General features: G+C 42.4%; 1 protein-coding gene across 1 annotated transcript in view; it reads left to right on the top strand.

Annotated features, from left to right (window-relative positions):
- Window positions 1-12,580, top strand: part of LOC119650940 — a 64,812-nt gene extending 52,232 nt beyond the window's left edge. The window contains exons 3-4 of the mRNA XM_038054170.1: window positions 12,355-12,469; window positions 12,562-12,580. Coding sequence (XP_037910098.1) covers window positions 12,355-12,469; window positions 12,562-12,580 — 134 coding nt within the window. The remainder of the gene's footprint in view (window positions 1-12,354; window positions 12,470-12,561) is intronic.
- Window positions 12,581-14,332: the final 1,752 nt, after the last annotated feature.

Raw genomic sequence — 14,332 nt, 5'->3', positions numbered from 1 at the left:
GAGCAAATATCGTTCTAGTGGATTCGCTTGTTTCAAATTGCTTACCGGCTCTCTCCACTACTTGGGTAGCACAGGCTGCTGCCTCTCCCTCTCCCAACTTTGGGAAATCCCTGGCAATTTAAACCCTTTCATTCTCGGAGGCAACCTCAACGTTAGGCATAAGTTGAGAAAAGATTGGCCATGTCATGCAAGCACTTCTTGGAAATCCATCACCAAGAGTGCACAGATGCGTTGCCAATATCATTGGAAACTACCATCTCTCCAATGATACACTAATCGAAGAAATCCCCGAGGTGCCGAAGCAGAAACTTGCGATATGCTCCAATCGCATCTGTAGGTATCAAAAGACCGTCCAGCAAAGGACAGACAACACTTAGTCCTACCAAAATCAATGGGGATTCTATAAAAATTTCACAATATCAGGTCGTGAAAGTAACCTTGATCTGGATCAGGCAAAATACTTCTGCAACTCAGCCGTTTCAATTTAGAAGCAGCGTGGTTTCCACACCTTATCCGTTTATGCGAGGCCATCCCCGAAATGACCATGCCTGATGTAACTGAAGCCAACATAGAAACAGCCCTTGAAATAGCAGTTAATTGGAAAGCGTCAAGAGTTGATAAGATTCACAATTTCTGGCTAAAGCGGTTCAAGAGGGGTATTGGCAAATCATTTTAATCAGACGATTGTCGTTCCGAAATTAGTTTCACAATTTTTCACCAAGCTGATAACTTTTCACATCCCCGGGGAATAGGGTGCCTCTTGTCTTTCAAAATGTCGACCAATTACTTCTTGCCATCTACAAGGTTTTCACTTAAGTTCTCTGCGCGAACATCTCAAAACATATTGCTGTTCATTAATTGATAGCTGATGAACAAAAAGGATGCGGAAAAGGTTCCCGAGGCTGTAAAGAAATGCTTATAATTGATACGGTAGCTGTAAAGCAGGCTTTCCACCAGAAACAAAATATCGCGACGACCTACCAGCATTTGACTCCATATCACATTCGTGGTTACTACAAATGTTACGCTTGTACAAAATCAACCTGAATGTCGTTCTTCTCCTGAAAATAGTGATGAAAAATTGGAGCACGAAGCTATCGGTATCCTCACAAACATCAGGTGAGATATCAATCAGGCGTGGCATCTTCCAAGGTGACTCTTTAAGCTCGCTATGGTTTTGTTTGGTTTTGACTCCGCTATCCCAAACATGAAAGCAACTACGGGTTTCAAGTCAAATATAGCGTATTGTCGAAAAGTACCTTAAGTCATTTAATGTATATTGACGACATCAAATTATATGCCAAAAACGAAAACCAACTTCGCTCCTTACTGGACATTACCATCCAGTTCATCAGGGATATCGGCATGCAGTTGAGTTTGGAGAAATGTCGCATAAAAACAATTGTTCGGGGAAAACACACCGACAATAAAGGATGCAGCCATGATAACATACAAATTGAGGGTATAGATTCGGACGATGTCTACAAATACCTTGATTTGAAAACATTGCACTACATCGAAAATGCCAGGGGAAGACGGCTTTACGGTTTCTTACCAGCGCCGAGGCAAATCGTCAGAAACTGTCTCACCTCTGCTCTAGGAGCAGCGTGACCGAAGCGGGTTGCAGATGTTAAATGCTCCTTTATAGAATTCGCAAAATACGAAATGACTGCGAATTATATTGAGCGTAAATCCGCCCATACTTAGGTCCATAGCTTGATCAGCGCTGACCATATTTTTTTAAGGATTGCGAAGTCCCAAGCCCATATCACCACCCGATGTCTCTCCTTCCTTGTTTTATGGACCTCTCGTTTAGGACTTAGCACCCAAACCTCGAAAATGTCCGGCGAAGACGGTTTAACGATTTCTTACCAGGACAGAGGCAAACGTCTGACGAGACGCTGCCTCACCTCTGCCATGGGAGCGTGACCGAAGCCAACCTTTGGCCCCAAGTATGGCCGGAAGGGAAAGCGGTTACAGGAGTATACTATGCAGCACCGCTTGACAATCTCAAGGGAAAAATGGTGAATCTTGCAGAAAGAAAAAATGTTGCGATCCTACACTTCAGCGGGGAAAATTTTGGTTTGAATTACTTCGCCACCCAATTTATTCTATAAATCTATCACTAACGTTTTTTTCGAATAATTAGGACGTCACCTTCGAAAGTAACTATTTTGCATGAATACCAAGTACAATTTGCATGTGTTCAATGGAACGTTGCTAAGAGAGGGTAAAATTATCCTTGGTAGTTGAAAGAACCTAAGACTTAAACGCTATAAAAAGAATTTTGGGGAAAAAAATAGCTTACGAAGTTAAGCGTTGTTGCGAAAAATGAGTACTTAGATCGGGGACCAAATAACTAGTTTCATTTATTGCTTTTTTAGTTTCTAAATTATAAAGTGAAAGAGTAGGGTTCCTTTAAAGCTACATATGTGGCAATAGAATAAGAAACTTTAGTATAAAGAGAGACTTAGACTGATTTAGTATTGAAAGTTTTTTCATTAGGACTAGAGTATCGATTTTCGGGGTCGAAATCCTTCATAGATCTTTTCATTTACATCTTTCTGTACGATTGTTAGTCTCTTATGTATTATTGGCAATTCCAGGGATTAAAATGAATGTCTCTAAATAAAGACTACATAGATGCTCAGCAATATATGCACTTATCTCGATATGAATAAATCTTATAGCTCAATTTCCATAATAACTTTGTTTCAGACCCCTCAATGCTCATCATATGAACATCCTCAGCAAAAACCGTTCCACCTACTTGTGATTTTCACTTGAATAAACACGTGTTTGCCACAAGACAAGAAATCGTATCTTCCTTTCAATAACAATGGAAGAGAAGGCGGTGGCATTTTTTTGTTCATTTTTGAGGCAAGTGCGTTGTCATGCAAATTTCCTGTATACAATCGAATGCGCATTTCTTACAGTCCACCTATGTACTGAAGGAATTCTTGCATCCCCTTAGAAAAAAAACAGTCAAGATTCATTCTGAACCGAGCGGAAGTAAAATTGCTCATTTCCAGTTGAGGGAAAACCATAAGAAATTCAAAATTCTTCTTCATCCGGAAGATGCTTTGTCGTTCTCGTAGGGGAGAGAGCGTCTTTAGATATTATTCTTTTTAAGAGGGAGCCCTCAATGGACTATCTATGCATATGAACATGTGTGTTTTAATGAACATATTAATATAGTGGATTTTCAATTGTATTTAAATTTCCAGTTTATGTTTCAATATTGCATTACGATTTAACAAAGCTTCCTTGAATCTGAGGGCTCTTTGAAATCTTTTTGGACCTAGAAAATAGCTCCCTTTCTCAGCAGAGTTTTCCCATAGATTTGGCAAAAGGGGATAGTATAATATTAGTTATTTTTCTTACTATTGTTGCTATACAAAGTTAGCCAGTTACTAGTCAACGCAACCTCAAAAAGGATTACTGGGGGTCCTGACCTCTCCCTAGCTGTTACCCTTATCTTTGGGGTCAAAAAACTACTTGACAGTGCTATTATGTCCCAATTTTTCAAATGATCACGCACATGCAACACAATGCATACGTTGTAAAGCCAGTTCAGGATACTTACACGCTTTCCTATTAATTTTCCCCGCAGGTAACGACTGAAAATAGTTTCAGGTTAAATTTCGCGGGAGTTTCCCTATCGCGACGACATACGCCGTTGTAAGTACATAGTTAGCATAATAGTTTCACTTGGATGGTTTTGCGTTTGCTACTGCAAGTGTAATGACTTGATCCAAAGGACTTTTGTTTTATGGCGCAATGCTTGAGGAATTCCTTCCACTGTTGAACTTACATGCGTCTGGTCATAGGTAAGTGCCTGTGATGACGGAAGTTTGACTTCAAAGTCGACTGAATTTGGTGGAAAAAACCATGAAATGAAAAAAAAGTTCATGTAGGGTTATTTCGTCGCGGTCAGTGGGAAGGAGCGACAGGTTGATGTAATTTTGGTATCACTACTTGTAATTTCTTAGAGACACAGGTTGATTGCTTACAAAAAGGGTCGCAAATGGAGTGTGGAGATATGTAGATAGAGGGGGCTCAGTGATCTTATAGGAGCAGAGTTATTGTCTCTTAGAACGAACATATTGTGCACTTTGTTTAGAATATTAATGAAATTTTAACGGACATGACCTTTCAGTATTGTGTAAACGATTGACTCAGTACCCTTTCCACTGCTCTCAATGGCGTTCAGGATTTTAGGCTTTGTGGTGCTAGATATGTCGTGAGCTTCCTGATACAAGGGTTTGAGGTTCCATCCATAAAACAGTGTTATATCTGCTGCGATTAGGCCAGGAGGACAACGAATTGTACTTATTATTTAAATGGGGCACTTTTTTGGAAAACGTTAGCAAAAGTTGAGCCAATAGTGATGTGCAACAGCTATACCACCAGCTTTTCCAATGTGTGGTTACTCGCAATAATAGACAACACGAAGGTTTCCGGGTATCGCAACAACCGGTATCCGGTCTAGGCCTGCCTTAATAAGGAACTCCAGATATTTCGGTTTTGCGCCGAGGTCCACCAATTCGACATCCCTAAAAGCTGTCTGGCATTCTGACCTACGCCATCGCTCCATCTCAGGCAGGGTCTGCCTCGTCTTCTTTTTTTTCCAAAGACATTGTCCTTATAGACTTTCCGGGCTGGATCATCCTCATCCATATGGATTAAGTGACCCGCCCACCGCAACCTATTGAGCCGGATTTTATCCACAACCAGACGGGATACCACGACCGTCTGGTTGTTGATAAAATCCGCTCATAGATTTCGTCGTTGTATAGGCTGCGGAATCGTCCATCCTTATGTCGGGGCCAAAAATTCTTCGGAGGATTCTTCTCTCGAACGCGGCCAAGAGTTCGCAATTTTTCTTGCTAAGAACCCAAGTTTCCGAGGAATACATGAAGACTGGCAAGATCATTGTCTTGTACAGTAAGAGTTTGACCCTATGGTGAGACGTTTCGAGCGGAACAGTCTTTGTAAGCTGAAATAGGCTCTGTTGGCTGACAACAACCGTGCGCGGATTTCATCATCGTAGTTGTTATCGGTTGTGATTTTCGACCCTAGATAGGAGAAATTGTCAACGGTCTCAAAGTTGTATTCTCCTATCCTTATTCTTGTTCGTGTTTGTGTTTGACCAGTGCGGTTTGATGTTGGTTGATTCGTCTTCGGTGCTGACGTTGTCACCATATATTTTGTCTTGCCTTCATTGATATGCTGCCCAAGATCTAGCACCAATTACCGCCTGCTCGACCTGGATGAAGGCAGTTTGTACGTCTCGGGTGGTTCTTCCCATGATGTCGATATCGTCAGCATAGGCCAGTAGTTGGGTGGACTTGAAGAGGATCGTACCTCTTGCATTTACCTCAGCATCACGGATCACTTTCTCGAGGGCCAAGCCGAAGAGGACGCATGATAGGGCATCCCCTTGTCTTAGACCGTTGTTAATGTTGAAAGGTCTCGAAAGGGATTCTGCTACTTTTATCTGGCCTCGCACATTGGTCATGGTCAGCCTAGTCAGTCTTATCAATTTCGTTGGCATACCGAATTCTCTCATGACCGTGTACAGTTTTGCCCTGGCTATGCTGTTATAGGCGGCTTTAAAATCGATGAAAAGATGGTACAACCGATGGCCATATTTCAACAGTTTTTCCATCGCTTGTCGCAGAGAGAAAATCTGATCTGTTGCTGATTTGCCTGGACTGAAGCCTCTTTGGTATGAGCCAATTATGTTCTGGGCGTATGGTGCTATCCGGCCTAGCAAGATAGCGAAGAATATCTTATAGATGGTACTCAGCAACGTGATACCTCTATAATTCCTGCACCGTGTGATATCCATCTTTTTATGTATAAGACAGGGAATGTCTCTTTGCCAGTTGTCAGGCATTGATTCATTGTTCCACACCTTGAAGCGCTCCATGCAATTGATTCCCTCCATATTTAACCAATCCGACTGTAATTCCATCGGCTCCTGGCGACTTCTGGTTTTTAAGCCGATGAATTGCACGGACTGTTTCTTCTATGCTTGGTGGTGGCAGCATTTGTCCGTCGTCTTCAGTTGACGGGACCTCCAACTCGCCGGTATTTTGGTTGTTGAGCAGTTCATCAAAATAGTCAACCCATCGCTCCAATATGCCCATTCTGTCGGAAATTAGATTTCTCTCTTTGTCTCGGCAAGATGAGCATCGAGTGTGTAAGGCTGCATCCTGCTGACTTGTTGGTAAAACTTGTGCACCTGGTGCGGTTGCTCCCTGTACTTTTCTAGCTCACAGACTTATTGGTTTTCGTCTGTGAAGTCGCTTCTCCGATAAGTCCCTGCGCGTAAAGAGATCCGCAGGGCAGAGATATTCGTTTGAAAAAAGGCTGCCAGGGACAATTCACATATTTACCGATACGATATACTCATCAATCCGGTCCTAGCCTCGCTTCAACTGAGTCAGAGTGTTGAAAGATCGATGTTTCATGTTAAGTGAGGTTAGTTCGGAATCTGAGTTACAAACAGCTGCATTCAAGGAACTTGCCTGCTCATTGTTGTAATGACGGTAATGTGCCGCAATGTTAATCATGATGCTGCCTCCAATACCACGAGGCAAGTTCATCCACTTCACGGCAGAATCTGGGTGGCGGTGTATGTAATCGGGATTCTAGATATAGTGGTCCGTATACGCCGCTAAACGATTTTCAAATCTATCTTTGTTCATATTCCAATACAACCACCAGTGAATTGATAGCAGGTATATTTAATTTCACACACGCCTCGTTCAGTTATCTTTTTTCCATTGTGAACCCTGGTCAGTACAACATCACAGGTTCTGCATCCTTCATTATGTAGCTCAAAGTGGTGCAGGTACTACCCATAGCAAAAACCGTATTCCGTGACAAACTGGATATACCACATGGTCGCCTCGTGTTTTCCCTTCTAAGACTCTTTCCGCCTGCGTTGCAGGAAGACACGCAACCCTAACCTTACCTCATTCCTGCGTTCTGTGTGCCCTTCATACGCTTATGGTTTACAACACTTATTTCTCTCGCCAGCATATCAAATACGAGTGCTGATTCATTTGAGGTCGTTCTAAGTATGCTGCTAAAGCTTTAGCATCAGTCATCAGCCCCAGGTATTTGAAAGTCAGCTTAGAGACGATGGCAATGTTCATCGACTTCAACCTTGACAGTGTTCTTCCTTCTGCAGTTCGTTATCAAGGCCACTCTAATTTTTTTATCCACCAGGGTCAGTTTCCATCCGAGACGTTCTCACTGTTTCCTTTGCGTACACCTTCACATCCTCTGGGTGCTTGCTGTAACAATTACAGCCAAGTCATCCACAAAGTCGGCAATCGTAACCTTTTCTTAAACGTGAAGTTCAAGCACTCCATTATGCGTAACATTCCACAGAAAAGGACCCCTGTGGTACCCCCACTGTGACGTCATACTTCCTGGGGTTCACCTCCGTCCCGTATCAGAGAGTCCTAACCGAAAGGAAATGCTCAAACAAACTCTCCGAATGTTTAGGAAAACATATGTCAGCCAATGCACCTTCGATTCGGCTCTAGTTAGCAAAATTGAATGCGTTTTTCTATCTAGCGCTAACATGGTACAACAGTCGCAAGAATTCGATGGGTCTCTTACCAGGTTCACTATTGCGTTTATTCTATCTAGCTATGTTGGCGCCCCGACAGGCCAATGATGCTTTCAACGGTGGATAGCAATTTGTTATAGATAGCTCTCTCTATTATCTTCCTCATTTTATGCACCATGCAGATTGGGCGATATGGTGTTGGAGGTGAAGGTGAGCAGGAAATATTTCTTCCTCTAGATATGCCTCGAAGTTTTCACTGCTAGATTCAAACCTTTGTTTGAGATGGCATTCACACCTTCGGGCCTTACTGTCATCGAACCTACTACCTATTTCCCGTAGTTCCTCCTCCGTAATTGGAGGTACCATGCACTCGCTGTTTTGTTGATGAGGAAACAAAGGGGCAAACATTTCTTTTAGAAGACGCTGGCAGGTCACTGGGGTGCTTTTTGCAGCCTTTTCATTACCATCATGTAAGCCCCATCCCGAAGGTTTATGCCGACATATTTGGGCAACTATTCAAAGCAGTTCCTTTTGCTTTTTCGAATGGCTTCTCTTAAGTAGCCCTGCAGTTGACTATGCACCTTCTGTCGATTGTCGTTAACTGGCTTTCCTCTAAGCCTCTGGTAGCGTCTCGTTGCCCGAAAACATGCAGCTCGTCAAGCATTTGGGCTGCCCGCTGGAAGCATCGTAGAGTTCTTGTATGGTCTGGGCGATTTTTTCTATAGTCATGTCATTATTCTTCGATATGTCTGGCTTGAACGCCACAGAAAACTTGTCCCCCTTAAAAACTTTCGTTATACATCCGAGCTGCCCACCCGAGATTCTGCGAGAGCTTTTTCGGAGCTCAATTCGCCCACGCCATATACAGATAGATTGTCTTGTGGGTGGTAGGTGCCACTAATTGACCAAGTAAATCTTCTGGCTAATATGGGGCTCACAAGGGTTCAAACATTTGCGAGAATCACGTTTAACTCCACGAATGTTTCGACTAAAGCACTATCCTACTCAAGCGCTCATGCGTCGAAATTCTCTGCTATGATTTCCGGGCTACGTCCTCTTTCAGAGGGTTGAGGGTTCAACATCTGCTCATATTTGGTAAGTGTAGCGTGGTGGACTTCATGATGCTCTTAAAGGGCCTGTCCTCCGCAAGCTCATAACGCTTCTTAGCTCATTTCATTTTTAATTTAAATCACACCACTGTTATTTCGATATAGCTAATTAATTATGACCACATCGATATCTTTCTCATGGATAGTTTGTCCGACCTCGTAGTGGTTGGGGTTGACATGCATCGACCCCATTTGTGATTTGCGTAGAGGGTTCTCCTTTATTCCGAGCACCTGCGACTACCTGCAATGTGGCGATTCCTTCCTTCCCTTTGCACGGTTCTCGCTAATATGGGCCTTCACTTTGTATTTCCTGCACTTGTTATTCGCATTGGTACATGCCTTGACAGTATCATTGAAGCCAAGTCGTCTAATGCATCGTTTCAGTGCCACCTGCTCCCTGAGCTTACACATAACATAATCTATTCTAGCTCTCCCTAATGTTAACAGACTGAGTGCTGCCTTTACTGCAAGGCTGATGATAGCGTTTTGTGTCCTACCGTAGGATCAGGTCAAAGGCTCCCCGAAGTCCTTCTCGCGTTGATCTTATCTACCTCCTTGGAAACTATAATAATTTTTTCCTTGCCAGCACTCATGTTCGCTTTCTGTCCTAAGGACCTTTCAATTTGGTTCAATAATTTATTTCTGCCCATATTCTTGGATTACCGTATAATGCAGTAAACATTTTCTCCTTGGTATATTTTGGATCCATCGTCACTCTTTTGGGATTGTCAGCGTATAGCCCTTCGTTTGAAGACGGTGGTTACCTCCGCTTGTATCTTCTATGTCTGTTTCCTGAGCTTCCATCTTTCTCCAGACTTCTGATTCTTTAAAATGTCTACTTCGTTTGGTAGTTACAGTGGCGACTTGCGCTTTACTGAAATTTGCTCATTTTCTTGGAGATTGAGCCTTTCTCTTGATGGCTATCCCGTTCGTTCATTCAACCATTCAGGCAGCCTCTTCGCCAGCTTTTCTTATCTCGTGTTACGGAAGGTCGTTCTTGTGTGCTTCGCTCACCTGTTTAATCAACGATTTCATTCCTCTTTCATTCTGAGCGTTGTCGTACGCCAACTTAATCCCTCTTTTTATGGCCCTTATATTCTGGTAATTATTCCAGCGCTCCTTGATAAATTCGCAGAGAGGGGATGATGAGTAGCAAATTTAATGCGATAAATACAGTCCCCGGTTTTTTGCTCCCATTACACTCTCCCCACTGATGGTAGCAACTTCGGTCGCGGGGGCTTCTGCTCGTATGGGTAGGGATCTATGAAGAATCGAACTTCTTCTGGACGGGCCCATCAATGAAACAAGTTCTACAGCTCTCGGTGCGCTTGTAAAAATGTCAAGATTTCCACTACTGAGCCACAGTCGTCTCTATCGATGTTTGATGACGTGACTATCTTAGCCGGACAGCTAGCCTCATATGCGTCAGTGACAACTTTGTTGAGGTCTTCCTCAGTGGTTTCCAGTTCCAGTTCGCTACTGATATCACCGTCTACCTTTGGATGAACCATGTTACTGCTTAGGTGCATTGCTTAGGAGTGCCAATTGGTTCTCCTGCAATCCCGTACTATTCCTTCTACTTGAGAGCTGCCCTCAATATCCAGTCTGATTATTCTGTGATCCAACATAGAGGGCTGTTCTGACATCATGCAATTCTTGAGTAGCATATTCGTTTGAGCAGCTAACGAGGAGTGGGAGACTGTCACCATGTGTGCTCTTGTATATCATCCCCAGCACATGTCTACAGTTGTGTTTCCTTCCAGCCTGGCAATTTCGGGACCATAGTCCTAAGCCTTTCCGCCGTGTCTTCAGCTGCGAAGTGCATTAATATAAGACCTTGTCAAGTACAAGCTGCATGCTCCATCCGTTGCATGTTTGTTTGTTTATATGACGATGAGGTGTTCGATGATTTCCTGCTCCTCACGAGTGAGTATTTGGTCCGGAGCTAATTCCGACAGTATAGTTAGACGAATACCGTTCATCGCTTCGTCGGTGGCCTCCCTGGCTCCTTCACCTTTAGACTACTCGGAATTTCCTCGCTATTGGGTCAGATTTAGGATTCTTGGGAGCTTTCCTCTCTTGTAGGCTAGTCGCTGCTACTCTTCCCTTGGTTCCGTTATTGAAGGCTTATTCTATCCGGAGCCTTTTGAAGGTTTTCTTTGGTCCCAGATCTTCCTTCACTGAGACATGCCTGCTTCCTGACGTCTGATACATTGACCATAGACATATTTTTGTTCGTTCCTGTCTTCTGATCAAAGTGCTTTGTGGGTTTGGGCTCCACAGTAAGTCAATGTTAATTTCTCCGTTCTCGGTGTAGTCACGTCGTCCTCAGTATTGCGGAAGTGTCCTTCCACCTGATGGATAAATTTGTGTACGGTATGGGGTCCGGCTTTTTTATTGATAATTTTTTAATTGTTTTTGTGTATTTATTTGGTTCCCACGAGTATCGGAGTTAGAAGGTCCACCGTGCCATAGCCCCCCGTAGGACGGTAAGATCGAGCTTGCTCACTGAGGCAACCAGATATCAGTGATGCTCCGTTTAATTTCAATCAGTTATACCCGACTGAAAAACTATGGGGCGGTTCCAATAACGTCCTGAATTGGGGGAGGTGGTGTTCGACAGATTACCTAATGAGTACCAGATAATCGGAACTGGGTGTCCTTCCAAGATTCCAAGTGAAAACTTTTGGCTAATTTATGGTACCCAAAAATCGATTAGGATTCAACCAGCTCCCAAGAAGGATTCATCCAATATAAACTGGGAGCAGCAAAGTAGCTCAGGAAATTGCACGAAACTATGAAGAAAGGAGATCTAGCTAAATTGCCCTAACTCCATTCCGGGATGAAATAGCTTATGAAGGTTCCCTGGGGAGTGTGAATCAAGTATAATAAACATCCAAAAAGAACACTTCCATCTGTGAAATAGTAGAGCAACGGCTTTATTTTTCATGGTGGCCTAATTACGTATCAGAAATTTCCCATCATTCCCATACTTATGCTGGCATATTCTTATTACCATCTCAAATCGAATTCGAACCAAAATTCTAAAGGAGCGAGGGTGGTTTCTTTTCCTTTCTCATAACGGCATTTACATACATATATAACCCTTTTGGGGCTTCTTGGGTTAGCAATTGCCTGATTTTCGGCTTCCCTGAAACTATCAAATGACATCGTTCAATCGAGCGTCGTGAGTTTGTATCTTTCATGCATGGAAAGATTCAATCGTTGAACAAGTGCAGGAATTCAGGCAATGACGGAAAACCGCACATGAACAAAAATGTAATCCTAGACGGGGAGGAAGTGTATGGTGGTTTTGTTTGGATGGAATCTCACACAGAAATGATTGTTTTATTATTATTTTGAAAAATGAAAATATTTTCATTGTTTTCCGGATTAGATTACATGAAATCAATATCAATTTTGACGTGAGGGGATGAGTTTTATGAATCTGTTGTGCAAGGACTGAGAGGACAGGAAAGATAATTATCCTTTTGTCTAGGAGGAAACATTTTATAATAGTTCCTTGTTGCACAGATTTATTCCAAAGCCATGTTTGAGGTTGATCGGAGGTCAGGATTTGTCTTCAAAAACTATAGATACTTTTCCATCTGTTGCTGTATCTTTCGCCAATAATCCCCATTTTTTCACTTTCAGAACTGCCAGCAAGTGCACTCGAAACAGAAAAACAGCAAAATCATCAAGAGCCTAATGACGAAATCACAGCGAGCATATGTTCCCCAGACAAGGAGGCAACTGACGACAACTCAAGGTAAGTGTCACCATTTCTCTTTCGTCCTTTTGTCTAACTTTTCCGACTTTCAAAGAGACAAATTGTTTATTTTTTTGCAAAACTAAAAATAGAAAATTGACGCCATACTAAGCATAAAATGATGGTGAAACCGACTTTGATCCTAGTATCTTGGGTACTCTCTTTTTATTTCGACTTTTCAGGATAATCTTATTGATTTCTGGAAAATTTTGCACAAAGAAAGCCGCAATTTTCTTTCAAGTATTTTGACTTTCGATCCTATTTTGCTTTGTCATCGATGAAGTTCTTTCATTGTTCACTTCACCTGTTACATTACCGATAAAATAGATATTCATTAGCTCGATGAAGGTTTCCTTCAACCTAAAAGTAATGATACATGGAAAATCCTTTTGTTGAAATGGAAACCTATCTGTTTTCTCGTCAATTTTTTTGCAACCTGTAATGAAACCAATTACAAAGTGTGTATTGGGAGTCGGCCTAAGATTTACGTCGGGGACAATGCTTGCTACAGGTTGGGTATTATCTTAGATGTAATTATCTGAAGTACTTTGGTATTGTACTCATCTTACGCCAGAAAGAGGTTTGAGGATTAGTTTTTGCTGTCGTGTGGTGCGCTGGCGCCAGGCATCATAAAACTCTGCGCTCTAATCTCTTTTTGCACGCCATTTGTTATACGTGTTTAGTTACCGTCATTTGTAAACCAGGGTAACAGGTGAGAATGCCATTCGTTACAGTTTCGAAAAGTGAACTATTTATAGTACCATTGTAAGGCAATTTCACATGTCTTTCAGGTGCCTTGCTTGAAAGATTCTAAGAAATATTCAGACTAACGATGTAACCCTTTTCAATAAAGTCCAACATTCATTCTAGAAATTTTTTGGAATCACTTTTTCATGAGAAACGTAAAGATCAGTAAATTATGTAACTTTAACTTTACATGAACGGACTATTTCGTGAGAAAAGGCAAGATTTGAAGAAGTGCGAGAGAGTCCTGAGTCCGCCATCTACTTCACGACAGAGCGGAGAGATCTCTCTTTTTAGACTAAACAGCCAATTCTAAAAAAACATAAGGCTTGTGATTTCGTCCAGGGCTGAGACAACACATCAGACGCTCGTTCCTCTGGTCCTTCTGGTCCGGGAGCAGCGAGACCGAAAGCGGTTGACAGGTGTTATTCACCCCATTATATAGATCCACGCATACAAGATGAGTGTGAGTGCTCACAAAAGTCAATCCACAAACGCTGCTGGAATGAAATAAGGAACAAACCTTTAGCCCTCCAGTAAAAATTCTGCAGGCCTCTCCCTTGTATATCTATTTCGGATTTTTCAACAAATTCGGAGCCTCCGGGGAATTCATCATCCACTTCATCTCCTTCCCTTAAGTCTAAGCAACCAGCGTATGACTTCGCTAGTAAGATCATTTTACAGAGCTCAGGTTGCCAATATGAAAGGCTTGCAGGTCATTAACTACCTACAACAGTCATTAACTGCTTCAGCACTTTCTCCAAGGGTATATGGGACAAAAGTTGGCCAAGTTTAAGGTTTATCAGCTGCAGGTATCAATGCAAGTTTCTGCCATTCCCGTAATGCTGTTGGGTTTTTCTTCCGGGTCTGAAGCTTCGTCTCACCATACCCTACTGAAAGTCTCCAGTAGCTCTTCTCTGATTACTGAGGGTATTGCTATTAACTCATATGTCTCTTAGGGCAGTCAAGATATACGCTCTCATCGAGGCAATAACCCCCAGATAATGATGAAATAGTGCACGTCATCCTCCGAATTGCTTTCTAGGTGACCCTATAGAGACTCACCAAATATGAATGTTCGTCTCTGAAAGCAGTCTTTTCAAGAACTCCCATATTTCG

Source organism: Hermetia illucens, chromosome 3 (assembly GCF_905115235.1).
Source record: "Hermetia illucens chromosome 3, iHerIll2.2.curated.20191125, whole genome shotgun sequence".
In the NCBI taxonomy this organism is placed as follows: Eukaryota; Metazoa; Arthropoda; class Insecta; order Diptera; family Stratiomyidae; genus Hermetia; species Hermetia illucens.
The sequence above is the reverse complement of the archived record's forward strand: the minus strand, read 5'-3'. Positions and strand labels throughout refer to the sequence as shown.